At 31.2% G+C, this 25624-nt stretch overlaps 1 protein-coding gene across 3 annotated transcripts; it reads left to right on the top strand.

Moving 5' to 3' along the window:
* Window positions 1-25624, top strand: LOC106068812 (BMP-2-inducible protein kinase-like). 3 transcript variants are annotated; one of them, XM_056020675.1, is made up of 19 exons: window positions 1-194; window positions 1917-2035; window positions 2552-2657; window positions 5272-5411; window positions 5489-5610; window positions 5766-5847; window positions 6495-6627; window positions 6713-6816; window positions 6924-7006; window positions 7454-7611; window positions 8494-8666; window positions 9426-9578; window positions 9680-9826; window positions 10929-11038; window positions 11333-11419; window positions 11924-12060; window positions 12707-12796; window positions 13479-13490; window positions 19538-25624. In XM_056020675.1, exons 1-19 carry the CDS (start codon window positions 95-97, stop codon window positions 21922-21924), a joined length of 4443 nt encoding a protein of 1480 aa, XP_055876650.1. In that variant the 5' UTR covers window positions 1-94; the 3' UTR covers window positions 21925-25624. The 3 variants fall into 3 exon arrangements, with proteins under 3 accessions (XP_055876650.1, XP_055876651.1, XP_055876652.1); XM_056020676.1 differs by lacking the exon at window positions 13479-13490; XM_056020677.1 differs by lacking the exons at window positions 12707-12796; window positions 13479-13490.

Below are 25624 nucleotides of genomic sequence, written 5' to 3'. Positions count from 1 at the left end.
TATTCGCTGTCGCGCATCGTCTATGAGTAATTTGGTGAAAAATGGACTTTTTTGTTTAGAAACTTTTAACCCTTAATGGTTAAAGAGCCACATAATGAAAAAACTATTTGGTTCCAACCAACAGAACCCTTTTATAGGGAAAACATTTCAGATAGGTCGATATTCTGTTGTTGTAGATGATGTTATAGCAGAAGGTGAGCCTTTGCTTTACCTGATGTTCGTTTTCTTTTTTTCATTACAATCTCATCTACCACCACAGCAGTGACAATTTGTTTACATTGTGATTGGAACAAGCAGTGGGCGGATCCTCGTTCCTTTATCAATCATAATCATTTATTCATATTTTAATGTTGTGTTTATTTCACTTATAGAAATTACTCTGTTATCTTTTGAAAACTTGTTGGAAAAAAGCTAATAAGATTATTAAATTTTAAAATTAAATAGCAATCATTATTGATTAATTACTCTTATATCTAGACTAGATAGATCTATTCTGTCAATTCTGTTAGTGTAAACTCTAGCTAGATGATTTATTTTATATTGATTGTAGAAGATGCCAAAGCTTTCATTGCTGACTCTGCAAAGAATGATCAAAATATTCAAAAAGAAGAAATCTGAATTCTTTCAAAATGTGATAAAATATTTCCAGTGTCTGCATACCTTGTAAAGAAATCAACAAAACAAAAAAATAGATGTCACCGATCCAGCCAAGCAAACCATTGCATCTGGTTTAAGTCTAAATTCACTTCTAGAATAGTACCATTTTTTTTTTAATGGATTTTTTCTGTTGTTGCTATTGTGGAATCAGCAATAAAATATGCCTAGGATGTAATCACTTTGGCATTATGATCATAAAATCATTGCCAAATGACAAGGACAGCAGATATGACTGATATGTGACTATGTGACAAAGACTAAATGTGTAGATAGTTTGAAAAATGTACTAAATGGCAAAATGCAGGGGCCCCCAAAGAGGTCAAGCCCCTCCTCCCCCCATCCCGTTCCCAAACGATGGAAAATTCCTAGCTACGCCCCTGGTCTTTCCTGAGTATATTTCTTTACATTTAGGAAAATACACATTTGCCCCTAAAAATAGACATTTCCAGGTGTGAGAATACACAAAATCCATTTTGCCATGTAAGCATCTCTGCATTATATGCACCCTTAGAGCTCAAAATATCAAAATTTATACATTAACCATTTCTAAATGCATTGAAATAAAAAACTGTGACATTTCAATTAGAATTTTTAGTGAACCAATACCTTTTGTTCACCAGTACTGGAGAAAAACTCATATATTACTTATGTATTTATCAGTTACTAACAGTTAACCAAATTAAAAATATTTAAATATTTGTTTAAAAAAATAACTAAGAATACACAGACATTGTATTTACATATTTTTTTTCAACAACAAGATTGGATAGGCAGTGGTTTGTGTTATTTATTAATGATATATGTTGTGTTTTCACACTATCCCAAAAGAGTAAAGTCAAAAGCTCTTGAGATTTGACTAAATGGAATTATTCACCAAACCCTCAGCCTGAAGGAGTCTTAGCAACTAAATCTTTATTTAAGTACGACTTGATCCATTGCTCGTTTTTCACAGCCAGAGCATAGCCTGAGGCAAAGTGCCAACTCGAAGCCATTTGTTTACCAACAATGTACTGTCACCACATTGTGTGATACCCTTGGGGAGTTTAATGGGAGAAATAGTGAATGAGTCAGAATATGTATCAGTCATGGCTTGCAGTAATAATAAATTTGCCACTGTCTTCATACCAAATTAAAAATGTACAAGTCCTTAAAAAAAATATATGTATTATTTGTAAATTTAATGCTATGCATTTTTTTTTTCCGTTTCCAGAAAAAATTCAACTTACTTAACTAATGGTTGTTCCTTTATTCCTTTATAGGTGGTTTTGCAATTGTTTTCTTGGTCAAACTTCCAAACCGAAGTCGACTTGCCCTTAAACGGATGTATGTAAACAATGACCGTGATTTGGCAGTTTGTCAGAAAGAGATTAAAATAATGGTAAGAAAAATATAGTGATTGGAGTACTTAAAATGAAAAGATATCATTTGGGATTTTATAAAGTAAAGATTTCTTATAAACATACATTCACCATTAAAGATATTAATTGCATATATATATTTATCATAAAAGACAATTAATTCTTATATTGTAATAATATGTAAGCCAAGTGAAATTTTTTGTGGTCAAATTGTAACAATATATATATGTTAATACAAGTGAAGTATTTGAAAAGCTTTAAAAAGAGATTTAAATCTAAAAAAAAACTATATTGTACAAAATACTAATTATTTGTGTGTATATATATATATATACTATACACATATATAATACAATATTTCGCAGTTCATCTTTTGTCAAATTTTTCAAGAAGGCTTTTAAAAGACCAAATTCCCTTTTAATACATATATATACAATAACTCAGATATGTGTTTTTCACATGTTTTTAAAAATTATTTATTAAACTTAATATTATGTTTAAAAGACAATTTATATTTTTACTATTTTTTTTTACAGAAAGATCTGAGTGGCCACAAAAACACTATTCGATACATAGAGTCCAGTATCAATGTAACTCAGAATAGAGTTTATGAAGTCTTAATACTCATGCAGTTCTGCAGGGGTAGGCTTTCGGGAATAGATTTTGTGTATTATGTATGATTTAATTTAGTAATATATATATGTAAAATGATTAAGTTAAAATTAAACCTAGCCGATAAGCTAAATGTGAATCTACAATTTTTTAAACACATTTATTTTCAATGCACAAATTGTTTGCCTATTTTGAAATGGAATAATAGTAGTGATTGTTTAAATTAGTAAACTCTGTTATTAAATCAGTTAATGTTTATTCTACAAGACTTCTAACTTAGATAGAAGCTACCTTAGATTTTCTAGGTCTTTTAGAAATCTGCTGAAATAGAAAAATAAAAAAAAACAAAACTGGAAAACCAGCATGATGATTTAAAAAATCTGAAAAATAATTATTTAAGTATAAATAAATTATATGTTGAAACAGTTAAAGTAGGCTTGCATAGAAATGTGAACAACAGTTTAATATTTTCATGAAATTTCACTTACATCCATTATAAAATGAGATTCAAATATTCAACTATTTAATAAATAATTTAATAATAATTAAATTACGTTAAGAGATAGTTTTAAAAAATTAACAAAAATTAAGATGGTTATTGGAATTTTGACAAAGATAGCTAAATCTGATATTCAATGATACTTTTTCTTCTAAGCAATTTTGTTTTTTAAATTAATAAGAAAAAGTTTGGCATTTTTACAGAATGTTTTTTGGTGCTGAAATAAAAAAATAATATGTTAAAAATTTTCTTTATAAATGTCAAAATAAAGTTTGTGTATTTTAAAGGTCTAAAAATAGAGACACCTCAGACTATATAGTCGAATTATGTTGCTTAAATGTAACAAAAAAATTTTCGTTTTGTTGTGATGTTCACAGTATTATCAAAGTTTATTTTAGAGAAATGTCATAAACTCAACTTTTTTAAAGACATATTTTGAGCACTAATATTTAAAAAAAAAAAAAAGGCACAACAATACAAACCAATGAAACTTGAATATATATGAATATAATGATTTTAACTCTTAAAAACCATAATTTTTTTTCTCATTCTACCGGAATTTTTTTTTTTCCCCACAATTTTTATCACATATGCCTTTTTATAAACGTCATTCTGTCTTTTCTGTTGGTTAAAACATAGACATGTTGTATAAAATTTTGTTGGAAATTGAATGTACTACAAGATAATTTATCTTTCAATGTTATAGATAGTCACTGAAAAAAAAAATAGGTAATTTCAGAGAAGAAAATTTTTTTTTTTTTAAATTTGATCTTTAAAAACTGACTTTCCCAAGTAAAAAAAGAAAATTCCAACAGTCCTCAATCATTATTATTGTATGAAATATTAAACACTATCCAATTATCTATTTAAAAAACATAACTTTGTCAAACCTGATCAATATCTACACTTTTAGTGAGGTTTCTTTCTAGATCTTATAGGGCCTGGCTGGGGTGACGCCCCCTTTCGTTTACTACTTTTACTAGATCTAGAGATGAATAAATCACTATCAGACTCACTTGATTTTGAAAATTGCTTTCATGATAACTTTCTAGCTCTATATCTCTTTCTAAGTCTAAGTCACTCATGTCACTATCATTCATATCTAAAAAGATATTTAGAGCCTGATCAGCAGTAAAACAGCAAGAAGGCCTGTCAGCCATGATGTCTGATGCAAAAAAAACGAAAAATTCACTAGTCACTTACAAAAAAATTTATTTAGAACAATAAAAACAGCTTAGATCAAAAAGTATCAGAAGGAAAAAACTTTCAAAATGGCGCTCTAGCGTTTCCTTAAACCATTTAAGGGATTAAAAACGTGGATTAGAAAAGAAAAAGAAGTAAACAGGGAAATAGTGATCGGACGCTGGAAGCGTCATTACATTGTCATGGCCGGGGGACTGGACGCTGTCAGCGTCATTACGGTCTTGAAGAGTTAAAATTCATCTTCACCTATCCCTTAGTCTTTTGAACCATTAAGGCACCAGATGGTGATCTGTCGGCAGTCTTTTTACAAAGCTTACAACTATGTTATTCTGACAACACAAGAATCAATAAAAAAAATTAACCAATTAGTAAATTAACTATTAATTATTTTGTTTGGTACTTAAGCAAGGGAAAGAAATCATACTTGACAGATGTGGTGGTATAAGTTGAATTAGTTCCCTTGAGAACCTTTGAAGTCTTAGCGAACTTTTTTTTTTATTGCATTAAAAAAAAAACGATCTTGTAAACATTCACCAAGATACCACCTTCTTCCCTCTCTCCCCCCCCCCCCCCCCCCAAACTGGTCCAGGCAAGAGATAGGATCATATTGCATTGAGAAAGCTAAAAGTTAAAAAACAAAAACAACCGGTAAAAATATTTCTAGTCACAAAGATTTATTATGTCTAAGTCTCTTTGTAACTCTACATTACTGATCCAAACTAATTGATACAATTACCATTAATATAAGCTCTGTTTTTTTTTTTTTTTTTTCAAAGTATGTTTTTATGTTTTTCTTGTTTCCATTCCTTTCTATCTTAAGATTAGTTTATTAAAAATGTAAATAGTTTTGATAGCAATTACATATTATTTTATGGTTGTTCATTTTTAGACCAGCATAAAAATTCTTATTTTTAATTTTTTTAAATATTTTTTTTGTTATAGGGTCAGTTATTCAAGAAATGAATGATAGAATAGACTCTGGTTTCTCAGAAAAAGAAATACTTAAAATATTTTGTGATGTGTGTGAAGCAGTGTCAAGGCTTCATCACTGTCAAACACCAATCATTCATAGAGATTTAAAAGTAAGGATTCCATTTCATCTTAGGTTTATACAGGAACACAAAAGGTACCATGTCTTGACCTCATTATTTTTTTTTAGGTTGAAAACATACTTCTTGGAGAAGCAGGAAACTATGTCTTGTGTGATTTTGGAAGTGCAACAGGGCGTGTGATGGATCCTTCACAACAGAAAATTACAGCAATAGAAGAAGAAATTCAAAAGTAGGAATGTTAAGTTCTTGTCAAATTTATTTTAGCTTTCATTTAAAGGTATACTTACTGAAGTTGTTTTTTTTTTAAACAAAATTATGTTAGGCTCAGAATTTGACTGATTGAGTAAGAAATTACTTTTTTTTTTTTCTATATTTCATTTCTAGATATACAACATTATCATATAGAGCTCCAGAAATGATAGATCTTTATGGTGGAACACCAATCACAACTAAAGCTGACATTTGGGTACGAACATTTAGTGATTGAAATTGGAGCTTTTAATTTAAGATTTAACTCATGCTGAGTAAAGTGTTTGTTGAGGACTTCTCCAAGATAAGATATTAGACAAGAATTCCCTGAGCTTGCTATAGTAGCATAATGAAACACTATACACAAAAAAAAAACACTTTAAAAATGTTTGTTTAATTGGTAGCTATGTGCAATCTATATCATCTTGGGTGATCCTCAGTATTCTTAGTTTATATAGTTTTATTAGTTTCATCCAGATTTTCATGTTACCAGTACATTAATATGCATAGTAACAGTCTATTTTTCTAAACATATTTACATTATATATAATTACACCAGCTGTATTGTCTGATTAGGAAGTAATAGAACTCTTGAAATAACAGAAAATTAGTTGACAGAGATTCTAATTTTTTCTGGATAATAATGGTCTCTTATCACTCAAATTCATGGTCACAATTGTGAACATAATCTAGGTGTGAGTTTGACTGAACTGCTAGAGTTGCTTGTCTGTTTGTATGTAACATGAGCACATAGTAAATAATAATTCACCACACCATTAGGAAAATGAAACTTTCATTAAGCTACTAAAAATATTTTGAATAATTATTAAGTTCTTGAAACTAATATACAAATGTGTGTTTCAGGCTTTGGGTTGTCTCCTGTACAAACTGTGTTTTTTTACTCTTCCATTTGGTGAAAGCTCACTAGCAATACAAAGTGTGAACTACACAATTCCTGATTCATGTAGATTTTCAAATGGGCTGATGTCATTAATAGGTTGAACTTTTTTTTTTTATGTTAGTTTGTTCTTTAAGTTTTAGTAAGAAAGAAAAGTTTGAACAAAACATAAAAATCTTTTCAGCTTTTATGCTACAAAAAGATCCAGCAAAAAGACCAGATATTTTTCAAGTTTCATCTGTTGCTTTCCATTTAGCTGGTAGAGCTAATCCCGTTCCAAATATGAATGTAAGCATTGGTAGAAATAGATTCATCTTCTATTGGGGCAAAATGAATTGTATAATAATAGAAACAAGTAAATCAAATAGTAACCTGACAATTTGTGTTCCATACAGTCCTCACCAGTGCCTGATATTAAAAGCTTACCACTCCCATTGACAGAATCTGAAGCAAAGCAGATGAAATCAACAGGGCAGAAGTACGTCTTTTTTTTTTTCATCCCCCATTAAACAGATCAAGTTTCTCAAATTTATCAAGATAATCAAATAACTTTTGATAATCAATGTAATAAATAGTCTACTCCATAAATGAAAAAATATCTAGTGATTTAAGTAACGCATAGAGGTAGTTTAATTTGATAGAAAAGATTTTACTTAAATTGTTTCTTTTGAATTACGCTCTTTAGTTGACATATAACTCACATGTCCCTTAGCATGTCTGGTACAAATACAATCACATTTTGAATACATATAATTTTACATAATTAATTTAAATACATATTGATTCTCAAAAAGTTTTTACTTAAATAATGAGCAATGTTTTGATAAGTATTTCTTTTTTGTTAACAAAACAAATTAATGTCTTTCTTTGCTTAATTTTTGTTTTCATTATAAATAATTTTCTTATGTGCTTATTTCTTCTGAAGGAACCCTGCAGCTGTGATAGTAGAAAGTACAACAGTAGCACCTAGACAGAGGCCAAAAGGTCAGGCAGCACCTACATCTGCAACCCTGGGACTTCCTATACAGACAACTATTGCACCTAGGCGGCGCCCCACTGCTAGCAATCCTAATACTCCAGTTGGTATGTCTTTGTTTTCTTTCAGCATTCATGACTCTTGTTGAAATATTTATTACTTCATGAAATGGTTGTTTGTTTCTTTTAAAATAAGTTATTGTTGAATTATATTCACTTTAAAATTATAACATTTTTACAAACCTTACATCAACTCACTCTGTCTGGTATTTAGTTTGTACACATTATTTCTCCCACCAAATCTCAGATCACGCTCAAATTTAGTTCAATCATTTCTTTTACCTGGCAAGACAAGAATCAATTTTTAAAAAATTAACCAATTAGATATTTAACTATTGGTAATTAATTATTTTGTTTGGTATCTTGAACAAGGGAAAGAAATTGTACTTGACTGAAGTGGTGGTATAAGCTGAATCAGTCCCCTTTATAGGTCTTGTCTAGTCATAAGTACTTCACTAACAGAGTGGTTAGCATGTTGGCCCGAGGAGTTCAGATCAATCGCCCCCCCCCCCCCCTTTCCCTTTTTGTTTGTTCTGTAAATGCTTTTAAAAACCAACAACGGTAAAATGCACCCAGATATTCCTTTCTTTCTCCCCCCCCCCCTCCCCATTTTTTATGTTTTTCTTGTTATTTCTGTATGTCAAAAGATGTAGTGATAGTCATGTATGATCTCTTTTGAAGCAAATGAATGCCATGTTTATTGATGTATTATTGTATCCACCCTTTCTTTGCAATGTGCTTAACATCTTTGCTTTGATCCAAGGGTAACCATACACCAAGTCATATTTTTTTAGCTATTGGATTTGTAAAAAACCATCATGCTGGTCTTCTTATTCCTTAATAGATATCTTCCTGGGTTTTGTTAGCTTCTGTTTTAGGTAAGCGTTTCAACTTTTAAAAACTCATTTAATTATGAACTTTTTTTGCCAGTTGATGTAGGCCCACCACCAACAACGTCACCACCATATGCTGCTCCCGCTGCTGTTCCTGCATCGCCCATGTATAGCATGGTGCCTCAGCAAGTTTCCACTGTTGCAAACTTTCCCCATGGAAGCATGAACACATCCAATCAGTCTTTCTATGCCCATCAGTCCTTTTCACAGGTATGTATTTAATTTTATACTTTTTGAATACTTGAATGATTTGTAATTTTATTTTTTTGTTTAAATAACTGTGCACTGTATGGTTGAAAAAAACAATAATATAGTTGCTTTTTGACATACTTATTAGGTTTTTAAAGTATAATATAATAAGGTAATTCAATGATATATACTAATTATAATAATTTATTATGAAACTTTCAATAACTTAGAATTTATTCTGATAAAGTTATGAATGATTTACAATTTCAGTCAAGAGATATAACAGCATATATAGTGCCAAACCTTAAGGCTTGATTTTAAATTTAATTTCACCTAGCTCTTACAAGATAAATTGCTGCAGGGAAGTGAACAATTGTTTAGAAATAGAGATAAAAATATGAAACTCTGCTAGACCAAAGTAAAATAAAAAAAACAATAGATGTTTGCGTCAAAGGGTCTTTATCAGCTTTGAACAAATACAGAAAACTATTAACACAAAAAAAAAAGGCTCCTTGTTAAGACTGTCAGACATTGTTGTTAGCTATGGAGTCAGAATAGAAATGACCACTTGGTGGTGTCAAAGCAAGGGAAATCAGAATGAGGCAGTCAGACTAGTTTTAAGGATGGATGGGTGTTTCCTATAATTATGCCTTTTATTGTTCTGTCCCAGCTGCATCAAATTTTTTTTATTTTTATTTTTATTTATTTTTTTTACTAGCATTATAGCTTTTTTTTATTTACTTTAATCTGTATACAAAAATGTTAACTTATGACTTACAGCCGATGGGTATGTACCAGATGTATCCAAATCCATTGGCACAGCCACTATTTAACCAGCAAGCTCCACTAACACAAAGTACCAGTTACAACCACGCCCTGAATGAAAGGGGAGGATCTGGGGAAAGACTAGTCACTAGTGTTTCAAGCAATGAGGTTTTGATTCTAAACTTAGCAACACTTTGATCTTATTAACTGCTATTACTGATATCCCAAGTGTTTTTTATCTTTTGTAAATTTAAATGTTTTCTTCCTAGGTGAAGACAGCTCAGTTAATAAGCATTGATGATGATATAATAGAGGATACATCAAAATCTGACCCAAACCTTGCAACCCAGAGTGACACAACTTTTAAACGTCCATTTGTTCCTCAAAATAGAATTCCAAGCTTAGACCCTGGCTCAGTAAGTTTCAGTATATTTGTAGAATTTGGCTGCCTTGGTTATTCCACCTTTTATAAATGTAAACATTAAAGTCGAATACTCAATAAGAGATATTTTTTTTGCCTAAGACATGTTGAGGAAGCTTCCTTCAGGTCAGATGTGCTTACTCTTATATGATCCACAAACTCAAACCTAAATCACTATTACGACTGTGACCATATACTAACTAGTAAGACACTATTAAACGGGAAAAAAATATCTTTGTTGGCTTAATTATATAAAGGAAAGGTAATGATTTGTATTAACAGTAAGTTGCTGTAGCTCCTATCTGAAGGAAGAAGACATTATTGAAATGAGATTTCATTTAGATATCAGGGGATAAGATCATGTTTCTAAAAATGGTATGTGTATACAATATGCATCAAAAGACAGCTTTTTTGCCCATTTCATGAAAAAAAGAGAGTCAGAATCTAATAATAGCTAACCATCCATCATCATCCATCATTGTGGCGCTACATCCCATGGTGGGCCCTGGCCTGCTTTAGCACATCTCTCCATTCTGATCTATCCTATGCTTTATGTCTCCATGCCTGGACTAGCTATTGTAGATCTGCCTCTACGTCATCAAGCCACTATACTCATGCTCTGCTTTGGGCCGCCTGCCTTTTGTTTTTTGCCGGTAAACAATCTTTGCTCTTCCGTTCTCTGGCATTCTTTTGAGGTAATCTGTAAAAATAGCCAATCAATCGTAATTAAACCACATGTTTAGCTTTGCAAATGGCTGCACCAATGTGTTTACAATGAATTGGATTGGTTGAACATTTGTTTTGAAAATTAGCAATCAACCTGAACCAGGCATGTAAAAGGTAGGCATGTAATAAGCCTAAAGTTGATCAATATTTTAGTTCATTTAGACTTAGACTCTTAGGAGTCAGAATTTTATTAAGAATAATAAGAATAAATCAGAATTTTCATTTGATGAGTTTGAAAGATAGTAAGTAAAGAGAGCGTGGCCCTCATGAGCTCAGGACATATGGACAGTTTGTTTCAGGGGGCTCAAGGCTGGTAGGGTTAAGAGTCTCTTTAAGCTATGTTATAGTTTCTTTGTTTTTTTTTCTTTCAGTCGCCTTCACTTTTACTTAATCCTCCTGTGGATAACAGGGTAAATCGTCACAGGCGCAACGTCAGTGATACTTCCTTTCTCACTATGGGTGGTAAAGGCAGTGCTTTCAGGTAATGTTTTAGACACACATGTATGTTGTTGGTTCAGAAGATTAATTAATAACACTATATGTTTTAGCTGATTTGAAGGCCTAAAACTGACTAAACATTACCACTCATCACAAGCCTTTGTCAGAAATTAAATTTTATTATGTTTTTTTCTTTCACATCCTAAATAGACACATTTTTTGTTTGTAATAATATTTAATCTAATTTTTTTCAATTATAATAGTGTTAATTGTAGCTAATAGGTCTTAAAAATTTTAAAATATAACAACTATTAATATACTTTCATCATTTCATCAGAGCATACCATGGAAATCAACTGTCTACAACCAATGAGGCCAAATCAAAGTCTGCCACCAACACACCCATCAATTCCCCACCTCCACTGTAAGTTTTATTTCTTCGTGTCTCGTCTAACTGTATTGAAAAGCAAATTGCCTTGAAGCAGCTAGAAATTTGTGCATCTAGTATGATGATACTGTCCCTGAGGGAAGAGAAGTTTAAATACCCAAAAGCTTCATTATTAATAATTAAATTAAGATTATCCCAATCTCATATAATCTTAAATGGATTGATAAAAATTTAAGACCATTCAGGTGACATCAGATATGCTCCCATCTATTACAATAAAGAAGAATAAGCATGCCAAATGGATTTGGCAAAATTTGGTTTGTGTTTTAAAAGTGTTTCTCACAAAACATTGATCTGTTTCACTCATGTGTTTTGCAGGATGGCATACATTAAATGTCTAGAAAATTTTGGCTCTACCTCTTTGTTTTTGTATTCCTTTTGTCTCATTGTTATTTTCTTTCTTTTTGTATTAAGCTGGTTAGTGTTACATTTTCTGTCTTGTCTGATTGTGTCCTATTAAAAACACCTATCTTATTTCAGAGGTTCTCAAAAGTTTACAAGGCCTCTCTCAGCTGATCTAGTTGAATGGAATCCATTTGAGGACAATTTTAATGCTGAAACAGATGATATGATGTTTGGTGAGGAGTTTGATAAAATTAGGCGAGGTTCTAACACAAGTAAGTAAGATGGCTGATATGTACCCCCTTAAGGTTCTGTTTTTGAAATTAACAAAGAAAGTAACATCTAATTTATCATTTGTTTCACATTCTTTTTATATCAAGGGATCTTTTCTAGTCACTGAAAAATATTTTGCACATTATTTTTTGACTTAACTGACAAAATTGTGTGTTTATTTTATTTTTAATTTGTAGTTTTTTTTTCTTATTTCTCTTGCAACTTTTCAGCTAGCTGCATTTTTTTTAAATTTAGGAAATTGTGTTATTATAAATAAATTAAAAAGTAAAGAATTTATAAGATTACAAAAAACAACATCAAAAATAGGGACAGGGTTAAGTCAGGATTAAATTTCAATTAATTCTGCTAACAAGAATTTCTAACAATTTTAAATATATTGAGCTAACACAGTTTAATCCTAATTATACCAGTCATTTAAAGTTTTTTTCTGACATTGTCTGGTTTCAGATCTCTAAAATATAGATTGCAATAGGTCAGAAAAGGATTTTAATTGTAATGATCTCTGCTTGTAATACACAAAACATCTGTCCCTCCCCATGTCCCACTATTTGATAATACTACATACAATACTGAGAGTTAATTTGTGTTTGCTTGTCTTCTTTTCCCCCATACCATATCATATCTTAGGCATTTCCAATGTAAAAAGTCGCGAAGATCTTGTGATGTCCGGCTCTGACTCGTCAGACCCGTTTTGTAATGCTCCATTCAAAAAAGCTGGTAGGTGAAACTCCTTCCACTCTCCTAGCTATGAAGAGAAAAATAATGACTGAGTTATGTGTTTAGTGTTTTCTTTATTTTTAATACTTTTAGTTTCTAGCATTGAAAGCTATTTTACACAGCAGTGTGATGTATGCCTGTTTATATGTTTTGTGTGCTGTGCAGTGTGAACATTTAATTTCTAATATTTAAACAGATCTTATTATGAATAGGGGTGTAACTGGCTGTACAGTGAGGAGCAACATACTGCTGTACTCCTCCATAGCCTTATTTTCCAAGTGACCTTAACTAAATTACATTCCTTTTTAGGAGGATAAAATGTGAGCTTATTTACCTCTGCCTTGCCACCTACCTTCTCTTTGTATAAAAAAAAAAAAATGTCAGCTACGCCACTAGTTATAAAGATATTTGTGCGCTATAGTCTGTATTTTCTAAATTTTAAATACCCCTTTATATGTTGTCTTTTAATTTAAGTTTTGATTGAAATGTTAACTATTAAACTGTTATTACTTTTATTTCTAGAAAAAAAAACAATGTTGAAATAGCCTGCATTTTTCCTGTTTTAACCAAATACAACATTTAATAATTTAAAAAATAGTCTAAATCTAATATAACAGGAGAAAAAGTAAATTGTAGTTTTGTTTTGGTGCTATATCAACTTATCTTGCTATTATTTTGACAGTTGCACGTAAAAGTAAGTCAGTTGAAACAGCTTTGGCCAATATCTTACAGTTTGGTTATGTGGGCATTCATTATTTTGATGACAGATAATATTCATTGCATCATTGTTCTCAGTTTTTTTTTATTTTACTTGGTTCTAAAGTCACTTTTTTCTTTTTAATTGCTTGCGCATAAAGGTGGCTGTTAATTTACTTCTTTGGTTAGATTTTAATTTTTTTCTTTATTTTGTTAACCCTGCATTCATTTCTCTCACCAATATTAATGAGCTATATAGATTTTGCGAGGTAGTATGTATGATATTTCTCCCTTCATTATGTATATGTTCCCAGATATTTTATTTAGCATGATGTTAGTTATATACATTCTTTTTTTTTTTTTCTTTATAAAATAAATGTGTGAAAAACTACTAAATTTTAATTAATTAAATAATATTCAATTTTAAGAATGCAAAATGTTATTTTATACATCCTGAAATTCATTTAAATTTTTTATTTGTGGCTTGGAATCATCAACAAGAATTTTTTAATTTCAAATTAAAAACTTTGCGATGAGTAGACTTAGCTTTTGTATTAAACATACCTTAGGTTTGTTGTTTTGGTTAAAACTATTTATCCAAATATGTAATTTAAAGTGTATTTGAAGGCCTGGGGCAAATAAATGTGACAGCAAGTAATATTTGTGTGCCAACAGTTTTTACAATTCTTATTCAATTACAAAACTTCACTTTAAAATTTAATCTCACTTTATATTTGTCTCTATTGTATTGAATCAATCTAATTTTTTTGTACATTTTTTCCATCCTATCCCTCCGTGCATATGTATACACACATATACATAACACAACACTATCTGTTTTTTTTTTTTTGTTACTTTCACTAAAGATGTAGAAAATTTTTAGAGACTAGAAAAGATCTTTTATTCTCTGGTATCAAACACTTTTAATTGGTAAGTTTGATGCTATTAAGGAAATGATTGATAAAAAATAAAAATGTTATGTTGATTTTTATTTTCTATGTAAGATAGCAATTTTCAATCTATCAAGTAATATACAAAAAATTATGAATGAAATATAGATGGTACTTCTTCTATTGTAGAGACTAATACACATTTTTATTTTTCATTTAGAAGATATCCTTTTCTGTTTTTAAATTTTACCTGTTGATATTGAGCTGTCAAGAACTAAACTTGTCAATGAAGATTTTTCTCTATATTTTTAACTTGAAAAAAAAAAACACAAAAAATAAAAAGGACAAAAAAAAAATAACAACCACAAAACTGGTTGGCTGTGACTAACTTGTGGCACACATTTATTTTCCCAGGCCATAACTGGTAATACTTGGCCATGGAAAGACTACAGAAAAATAGGTGACCATTCATCCCCAGAAGTCTGTCTGCTTAATACAACTAGAGGAATCATATTAAAAACTTCACAGCTTATTCCTGTCCCACTTGAATTCAATATGCAAGTTCTTAATGATAGCTGATGAAAGAGAACTTTAAAAAAAAATAATTTGAATTCCTTTGCATCATTGATACATATACCATTCTATTAAGTAGCTAGGTTATTTCTATGCTTATTCTCAGCTTTTAGTTCTATGTTAATGACAAAAGTTTTTGTTCTTTATCATTTGCATGTTTAAGCTTTGAAATTAGAATCACTGTACATAGTTCTTTTTTAATCATTTAGTATTGAGATAAAAGTGCATCATTTTTTTTTTTGGTGTTTTCATTGTAGTCAAAGTATTTAAGTATTTTGACCAAGTGCAATCATGACAACAAATCTATCTACATGAAATCAAATTTCATAGTTGTGAATATAGTAGCACATGTATTTATCTTCCAAGTCATGGCATTTGACAAAGCTAGGACTACACAGGGAATTATTTTGTAGCATGTGTTCAAGTCTAAAGTAGCAACTTTTTTAAAATTTGGTTTTAGTCTTGTTGTTTGTTATCCAGATAAACCACAGCTCAGTCCATTGATTGTGTTCTTGTAATTTGATGTTTTACTCAGAGTTCTTTTTTCTGTATTATGTTAATGGCTTACTTTCTAGTTGGGAATAAAATAGGTTATAAGACGTTTTCAGCCTTTTTTTTCAGGCAAGGAAAACCATCACCAAGTTAAGCACGTTTTTCTTTATCTAAATGTTATCCACTATGAAAACAAGTGAGGTTATAACAATATAACAAGTGGAAGCTTAAAAAAGGAAAAAAAAAAGTGTGTCATCTCTCTCAACTCAATGTTAATAAACCAGCATACCCTTGGGTTAAACTTTTTAGGCTGTCTTGGGTCCATGCACATGTGAGTCTCATGGACAACCAATCTTGTCTCTATATTTTGCTGAATTTTCACCTCTCCTCATTATCTCTTAGTCTAGGAATTTCCTGTCAGTCATTGAAAACAAATACAACAAATAAAAGTTACTCAGCCACTTTCTCCCTTTATTTATATAAAAGTCTACATTTTATTTATGGCTTTGCTGCATAATGAAATAAACCTCAGTTTAAAGAAAGCATTGATTTGTAGAAAATACTTGTTAAAAAATGTGATTTCCAAGATTGATTTTAGAAAGTTTTTGAAACAATGTTAGTATGGAAAATTTATGGGTGGGAATGAATTAAACTACTTTTATTTGATTTTTCTTTACTACTCCCTGTTGAAATGTTTTAGAGGTAATAATAATAGCTATTATTTTATCTGTGCTTTACTTTGCTTTGGTTTCCTATTCAAGGCAATTCTTTATAATTCTTTTTGAAGCTCTTGGGGGGTCAGTGGCTAGATTGCTCCTGCAACCTTGAAAAGTATGGTCACCAAGCTGTAGTGCCACACTGGTTCAGATTCAGATGTGTATCTTTATGAACTTATTACCTCGTTCTTTCTGTTGCATCCTTCTAAGGTTGAAAATGTTGTGTTGGTAATGGTGATGCAGTTTCTTGTTACATGTTGATACTTGATAGTGGGGCAGTTTTTTTTTTCCTCTATAAGTTTTAATGAGTTACTTTTTAAGGGAAAAAAATTCTTAATATATTTATCTTAATGGATTCATCTGTCCCTCTTGGCTAGATACATGATAAGCCAACTGTTATAAAAGATCTGTTTACTTATAATGAATTGTATGCTGAATAGATAGGTTTATAGTTAAGGGAAAAAAAATAGTTTAGGCTGTGACATAAAGTGATATTATTAATGTTATTATTGTCTGAAACTTTAAGACATTCCAGTATTGGCTCAATTTTTGAATTAGCTTGTTTTTTTTTTATGTGTATTTGTTTGTGTGCGAAAATAATATGATGATAAGTTATAAAGTAGGAAGTGTTTTGTTTTTAATTATCAAAACAATTTAAATTATTTTTTAAAATCTCTTAAATATGTTTACATTCTTAAAATAAAGTAAGAGCATTTATTTTCCATTATTGTTAAAGCTGGTCAGTTTTTAATGTTTCCAATTTGAAATATTTATATACTGATTGTTAAGTATATTGATATTTCTTTGTGAAAGTAAATGGGTTAGTGAAATGATCGTGCATCTTTTTAAGTTTTAAACAAAGAATTTTGAAAGGCTAGAATGCTTTCTTAACATTGATAGGAATGTTTCAGTATTATTTACAAAGTCCATTAGTTATTGATTTGATGGAGAAAACTTTTGATCTTCACCACAGATTTACAGCAGTTGTCTATGTTAAGTATCCACGAGATGAGATCTCTTATGTTATGAAAATCCACTTGTATGAAATGCTATATTTTTTTTCCTTTTCATTACCATTTGTTATAAAGAAAGAAAAAAATCCACAAATCTTTTGAGTTGATGTTCTTGATAGAGTTTCTACTTCAAATCCATTTCTATTAGTTTTAGGAATAGTTTTTTTTTTTTTTTTTTCACAGAATGTTTTTTTTTTTTTTTGCATGTAATATATACATATAAAGATAAAGAGTCTAAAAAATATTATACAAATGTTAGTCATATAATGAAAGTATTACAGTAAGTTAACATGAACCATATAGGTAACTTATTTGTCAATTTATGTAATGGCCATTGAATGATGTTTATTATTGAACAAATATTTGTCATAAGAAATGTATTCATTTTTTTTTATTATGATTACAAAATTTTGAAATGTGTTTACAATAATAAGAAAAGATAAGATTAACTTGAAATTACATTTCAAGAAAACTCGGTTTGTCCTTGTCTATTTTCTGTATTATTTAGGTATACTTTTTTTAAAACTTATTCTTCTCTTGATTATTTTGTAATGACCTCAGTCCACTTTGCTTTAACAATGTTTTCAGCCTTTTTTTTTCTGAAATGCTTTTAGTTTCTTTTCAAGATAATCACCTTTTTCTTCAATAGTGTCAACAATGAAAACAAGTGAAATTATAATAAGTGACAGAATGCATTACATTTGTTTTATGGTCACATTTTATTTACTTCAATAGCCATAACTAGAAGCAAATTATAGGCTCTGGCACCATTTAAGTTTAAAGTGTACACACACTTAACAAAAGCATCATATGTCCAAAAGCATCATATGTCCAATGTCACTACTGTGATCACTAGCCTATAAAGTTATGAAGAAACTTTGTTAGCTGGTGGGAGGGTCATCTTTATTTTCCATTTTCTTTCTTTTTCACTGTTTTATAAATATACAAATACTATTCACTCCCTTGTCCATATTGTGACAGCACATGCAGCACTTGTACTTGGTAGTATCTATCACCATGAATACTGTGTCTCTACTTCCCCTCCTCTATGTTCTTAGTTGGAGGATATCCTGTAGCGTGGTCTTAGTGCACATACAATAATATGTGTGTTTGTGTGTACATGTATATGTGCGCCTATGTGTGGAATGTGATTGGAACTGTCTTAGCATGCATGTTTGTGTGGTATTGGCATAGATGATGTGAGTGACATGTTCTCCTCCATAATTTTGTAGCATTACTACTTTTTGACCTGCACTTAAGCAGGTGTGTTTTAATGTGCATTATCTTCTGCACTTGCTTGAACATCAAACTTTTATGTTTTATTTCCAACTAAAGATTTTGTTTAAAAAAAAAAGATTTAGATGCTGTTTCTCTCAGAATAAAGATACATTTAGTTGTGACTAGAGATGTGACACACACTAATCTAATTTACTTTAGATATGTAATTTGTGTGTAAATGTACATATATTACAGAGGATTTATTGGTTGCTCAGTTTCAGTTTACTAGCTAATGGCAATATAGTGTTAAATAATTGCTAAAGTTTTTGATATATGATGGTTTAAAATGAAATATATAATTAACATATTATTTTCTTCTTATTTTATAGTCCATCTTTACATAAAGCTTGTTTTTTTTTAAACCAAACAAAAATTCCATTGCAATAAGTCATTCTACTTTTTAGAAATCCCTACATACTTTGTAATCATTTATTGTAAAGATGTTTTTGTATTTCAAATTTTAGTTTAATAAGAATTTAGCAATGTCTCATGAAAGTCTGTTATCTTTCCCTTGGCTTTAATAAGAATGTAGCAATGTCTCATAAAAGTCTGTTATCTTTCCTTCCTTATTTCTTATTCTTATTTGGAATGTTGTGTGTGTGTATGTATGCTAGAACAAATCAATTATAATTTTTTTTATCATTCTGTATTGTCAAAACTCATGTTTTGTTAGTGTATTTAGTTTTATGCGATCAATAAATACTATTGTTCACTCTAAGTTACGTCTCATGTTAATATTTGCCTTTGGGTGTTGTAATCATGAATGATGCAAATGGTAACTAAGCCTGTAACACAGCTGCATCAGCTTTTCTATTAAGCAGGCATGTTTTCTTATTTCTACCTTAACTGGATAATGAATAAATTATTATCTCTTGCATGTTGGTTCTAATAGAAGCTACTAACCCTTTAAGAATAGTTTCAGTTAAGCATTAACATTTAATAACTAGAATTTGTTCATTAGAAATATTTATTATTTATTTAGATAGATGTGTATTTATTTGCTTTTATGTCTGTCATTCCTATAAAGCCTGGTAGTAACTTTGGCTGATTATGAATTTAACATTTTTAACATTTCTTTTGTAGAAATATCATTGGATGGATCCTCAAGTGACAGTGGCTCAGATAATAGAGTTAATACCAAGACAACTGAAAAAGTCAAACTCCAATCTGCAGCTCTTTCTGACACTCTGGCTGCTGCTGAGCAAGGCTCAGAAACTCGTTCAAGGGATTTCCTAGGCACTGGTCAGCTGCGGGCAGCGTTGGGCAGAACTAAGTATTCCCAGCTGATTGATTCAGATGAAACAGATGATGTTTATGATGGTAGAAACAAAGAGAATGTGCCAATTTTTGGACAAGAGGGAACAAAGGCTGCTGTGTATGATGATGGTCATCAGCTTAATCTAGTAAGTGCAGCTATAAGTAAACTTGAGCCAAGAGGTCGCAAAGAGTCTAGCTCTTCTTATGCTGAGGAGGATCACCCGTCACTGAAAACCCAGCAGGCCAACAACTTTGACTATCAAGAGCTGGATGATGAGTTTGGTTCAAGGCCAGTGGATCTGGCTGTGTCTGTTGCAATCAAGTCAGGAAGCAATGAAGCTGACAGTGTCAATGTTAAGTATGTTACTGGGGCAGACAGAATAGTTGGCCATGAATATGGTGTAAAGCCATTGTTGGATGATGATGAACTTCAGGATGCTTATGTAGGTCAGGCCCAAGGATGGCCACAGGCACACAATGTTCCTAACCCAGTGCAATATTACTTCCCAAACCAGCAAGGATTATCCAATGCCGGTCACACAGCAATGGAACAGAATGGTGCCAGACAGCTCACTGAAAAATCTTTTGGCTATCTGAAGGATCAAATCACTTTAGCTTGTGAGCCAGCAGAGGCTGATGTTGATCATTCTGCAATGACCACATCGTCATCAGTCATATCACCAGAACTTGAAAGTGGTTTTGATGTTTTCTCAGCAGCACCGTTTAAGCCTAAATCATCTAAAACATCAACCCCAGCATCTGTTCAAGCTTCAGGGACATCTTCTATCAACTCAACATCAACTGATGTATTTGATAGTGCCCCTTTCAAGTATAAGCCTGTCAAAAGCAATACATCATCTACAGTGACTAGTCCTGGAAGTTCCACCTCAATAACAGCTACCTCTGGTGATTTTCTGGTATCTAAAAAAACAGATCAAGCTGACATTTTCGGTAGTACACCATTTCACACCTCTCATAGTAATATCTCTTCCGGGCCATCTTCCAGCACTGTGTCACTCTCAATGGAGGACATCATGTACATCAAGACTCCAGATGAAGCACAGCCAGGTAGTCTTCAACAGTTAAGTGGTTGTTCTAACAGTGTCAGCAGTGACTACTTGTCCAGTCAACAGATAGGCAGAAACTATGAATACCCAAAACAAAATGACACCTTAACTATGTCTGGTCATGCCGAGCTGGAAAGTATAATCAGCAATATTCCTGAAGATCCTTTTGGAGCTGTGCCTCTAAACAAAGCAATGAAGCGTTCCATGAAGAAAGGAAGCATTAACCCACTTCCCATGCCATCTTCTGCTGCCAGTACCATTCCTGCAAAAGTGGTTTTGAATCCTGTTGGCATGACAGGTCCAAATACTGATTACATGGGCACCAGAAAAAATGATATAGTTATTAACAACCAGGGTCAGCATTACATTGGTGGAGTGTCACAGGAGAGTCAGCATCCCAATAACATGTCATACAATGCGCAATACAGACATATTTCCATGTCCCACACAAACCCAACATGGAATACACAAACACAGCATTTTTTACCAATGGCACAATCACATAATAATAACCAGCCCAACATCCAGAAGTCTGTCTTGGAAAGCGTATCACAGAGTAAGCCCAATTCCCAACAGACTCAGAAAATTAGCCATCCTATTGTCCCACAGGCAAGTCATCAGGACATGAGACACTCCCATGCTTTTCAACACCACATGTTTAATCAAACTGTTGTTAGGCCTGCCCCTCCTACAACTAGGCCCAATATTCAACGTCCTGGAGATCTTCCTGTTGCATCTTCCGTGCAACTGGTAGGCACATCAACGTGGACTTCAGCTCACCAAGATGAAGCAGAGTGGGAAGCACCAGACGAGTTTGATGATGAAGGAAGATACCAAAGGCTGAAGGTAAAAGGTCCAAACAGTAAGAGATCAAGCAGGGAGGTCAGCTCATCAGGTTTTGCCAATATGAGCTTTAATGATGAGGATGAATTTAACCAAGACTCACTGCCCAGAGACTCACCATCCATGGGTACAGCAGTCTCAATTCAGAATATGTACAGAACTGAAACTTCTCCTACTGGGGGAGAAATAGTTGGCAGGGCCACCATCGTTGTACCAGCTACAGCCTTCGATACTGGAACTTGGCCTCGTAAGCATAAAAGGCACCAGGTCAAAGCCGAACCCTTCTCAGTTACGAAAAAATAAAAGTCTATCCTTATTTTTCCTTCTAAAACTGGTTGTAACAATAAAACTGTTTGATTTATCAATGAAACTTAGGAAAGGGTGTATTGTTATTAAGATAAGTTTGTTTTTGTGTGTATATTGTGTGCTAAAAATTTATTATAAATGGATTAGCCTCTGACATAGAGATATAAAAGTGAGTTTGTTAATAATTGCCATTATTTTGCAATCAATAGTCTTTAGAAAATCATCTTTAAATGTTAGATAATTAGGGTTGTAGTAATTGGAGCAATTTGTGTCTTATTCAGTATAACTATTGTTGTTTGATGTAAATTATTGGGAAATTCAATTTCCCACATTATTTGCAGTGTTTTTGTTTTCTAGTTAATGGACACCGTGATATGTTTTGAATATTATGTGATTAAGAAGTTTTGGACAGCAATGAGGTGTCCTGTCATCTTCTTCAATTTGATTGTTTATTATTATAATTTTTATTATTGTTCCCTTCTTTAAGAAAAAAAAAGATATTTTGCCATAATTTTAAGCTCTATTTACACACAACTCACAATCATTTGTGTCATTAATGAGAAAGTGCTGCCACAATAGTTTCGTGTGGAGGCCCATGGAAACAGGTTTTATATTGATTTGTTTCACTTATTTATTCCAAAAAAAAATTACTGGTCACAATAATTTTGTTATCCAAACTAAGTACTTGTTTTTTTTAATCCCTCTTCCAATTAATTCTATCCAGCTTAGACAATTTTTACTTGATCTTTGGGTGCCTCTTACATTTTAAAGCAAGAATTGTGCAATAGAATTGAATGGTTTTTAAACTTTGTTCTCTTTATAATTGTCATCCAGGTTGATGAAGAATTTCTGTTAAACCTAAATAGTTAATGGTATAGGCTAGAGTAAACTGTAGCACAGGGGAAAATAGCAAAGTTAAAAAATAATTAAAATATTAGGTCTAAAGAAGATTTGTATTGTTATTTTAGTAAAGCAATTTACCTTATTGTTTGGACTTTTTAATTTATTTTTAAATGCTGTATTGTTGCATTAAAGTATAATGTAGATCATTTTTTTTGTATGCAGAATAAGCACATCTATAGTTGCTTACTAACCCTATATAGACATTAGGAACAAGAAAGATTTCATGAATCTGTAAGCAATGACCATACTTAAAGGTTGTGACTTTGTATTTATTGCTAACTTAAATTTTACTTTTTTTGTTTGTCATCTTTCCTTTCACGTCCCAAATAGAAGGTATAGCCCTAGAAATTTACTTCATTCAGTAGAATATATATATATTTTGTAACTTAAGGAAATATTTTAGGTAACCAAAATGCTTTTGTTTTTGTTACAGTTACATGAAATTTGTATGAATCAATGTGTCATGCGTTAGGTTCCAATGTTAGCTACTTTGTATGTTAACAAGCAACCCACTGCATACATATAATCTAGAAGTTTTTGTTACATTACATCAGCTGCAAATGTTCATTCCAATTTACATTTTTTTTTTTTTAGAGTATCTATAAAAAGCTTTACATTATTAACATCTTAATTCTCTCATACTTCTTGTAGAAACTGAACTTTTGTTGTTGTTGTTTTTTTTTTTATGGAACTACTGATTGGTTAATAGCATATATCTGTCTTTCATTATCCTTTACCTTGTTTTGGTCCAAGTTTTAATTGAAATTGATATATGATACAAAAATCTAGGGTTAAAGTTAAATATAATTTTTTTTTTGTTTAAGTATATTGGGTGTATTCATGATTTACTTGTTGATTCATTCTAGTTGATTTGTATTTTTTTTATCAATTTGTTTAAATATGATTTGCTCTAGTCTGATAAGAAATTTAAGTTTTAATGGTTTGGTGTGGATGTTTTTACTAGAGGCATAATCCACAACTTTTTCACACATACACATTAACCATTGTTCACCCTTATTAGCTGAAAGTTGTCTCTTGAGTTTGTCTTTGTTGGATCAATGGATTACTATGATATTTACAGAATCAAAAGCAAGGATTTCTTTCATTGTTTATGAAATCAAAGTAAAATATGAACCTACTTAGCATGGAACAATTCTAAAAAGTGGGACAGTTTAGAGAAGAAGGTTTTATCACTAGGTGGAAGAAAAGGCACTGGCAAATGTATAAAATGTACATGCACCCAGGACATTCAATGCAAACTGTCATATCTGCTTGATTGATTGAAAAAAAAAAAAAGCAGTGTTAGTGAGACTGATGAAACCTTTGTGAATTGGTTGGATTAGGTGCAAAAACTCCATGTACAGATTTCACACCCAAATGATCTTATTTCTCATGCTGCATATTCATATTGGTAAGCAGTCAGTGAACAAACAAACATTTTTTCTTAGCAATATTTTGATATTTCTGCAGTTTTGGTATGCCTTGAATAGGTCCATTCAAAAATTTTCCCATGACATCTTAACCTTGAAAATTTCAGTGATCTAAAGATATTGTTAAAATTTTAGTCAGTTCTATCAAAATACAAAATAAGGTAAGGCTGCCATAACTGTAAAGGATTATTTTATATTTTTCTTTAAAAAATCTATAATATATTCAGGGATGTGTGTGGAGAAGTATAAAAATAAAAGGATATTATGGACTACAGAGAGAAGGGAAGATGCTTTAATCATTTGTCTGTTGAGTACTGAGGACAAGACCATGCAGTCTAATTCTATGTGTTTTAATCTAGTATTTATATTGATGAAATAAAAATTACAATTCAATGCTATACAATCTTGATTTATTCATTTGCATTCAGACCAGTTGCCAAAACTAATTAATGAGCTGTCAATTCAAAGCTTTACTTTTATTCACCTAAAGTGTCATTTCTTTTTAAAATCCTATGAATGAAAAATTCCATAAGAATACAAATGAATGGTGATAGTGCCTACATTCATTGGTGCTACAGATGTATTTCATAGTGACACTTGAGGTAGAGATTTTTTGTTGGAGACAATAGAATGTTATATGATTCAATATTTTTTCTGGTGCTAAAAACAATGAGTGCAGATGTCTGTTTCTCAAAGCCTGGTTTGTTACATAATTTATAAAATTTCAGAACAGATTACTTTCCTTGACCACTTTTTTTTTTGTTAATCCTTAAAAGCTGAAGAAATATTCTTGTAGAACCTGGAAGCTTTTAGAATTTGTGTTTACATGAGATAAAATGTGACTCTTATACTACCCATCTGGTGGCACCTGTTTATACTGTTCAATGATTTTAAACAAATCCAGTTATATTATTTTCAGCTGTTAATGGTAGATTTACCATTTTTTGCTTTTGTTCACTTTTTATATCTGTGATGATAGTAAATATTTCTTGAAAGGTTATTTGTATTTCACCAATTTTTTTGTGCGTGTATATAAATGAAGATATTTAAAGACTTGTAGATCATGCTATGTTTTACATTATTATATGCTCTCTGCCCTGATACATTCTGGGTAAAGGTATACAATTACAAATGCATCAGCATCTCTCTGTGTGTACTGTTGTCCAATTTTTTAAGTTATCCATTCCATTTTGATGTAACCTGTTTGCTTTGATATTTTCACTCACAGACTAGATGGACTTGCAGAAAACTGCTGGAGTGGCATATTTAGAGTAATTATGTTATAATACTGTCATAACTTAGGTGAGATGGATTGTGTGACTGTTATTTTAATTCAATAATTAAATTAGATATGTTTCATCACA

The sequence above is a fragment of the Biomphalaria glabrata genome, chromosome 2 (genome assembly GCF_947242115.1).
Source record: "Biomphalaria glabrata chromosome 2, xgBioGlab47.1, whole genome shotgun sequence".
Lineage (NCBI taxonomy): Eukaryota > Metazoa > Mollusca > Gastropoda > Planorbidae > Biomphalaria > Biomphalaria glabrata.
Note: the sequence above shows the minus strand (reverse complement) of the source record. Positions and strands in the feature narration are given on the sequence as shown.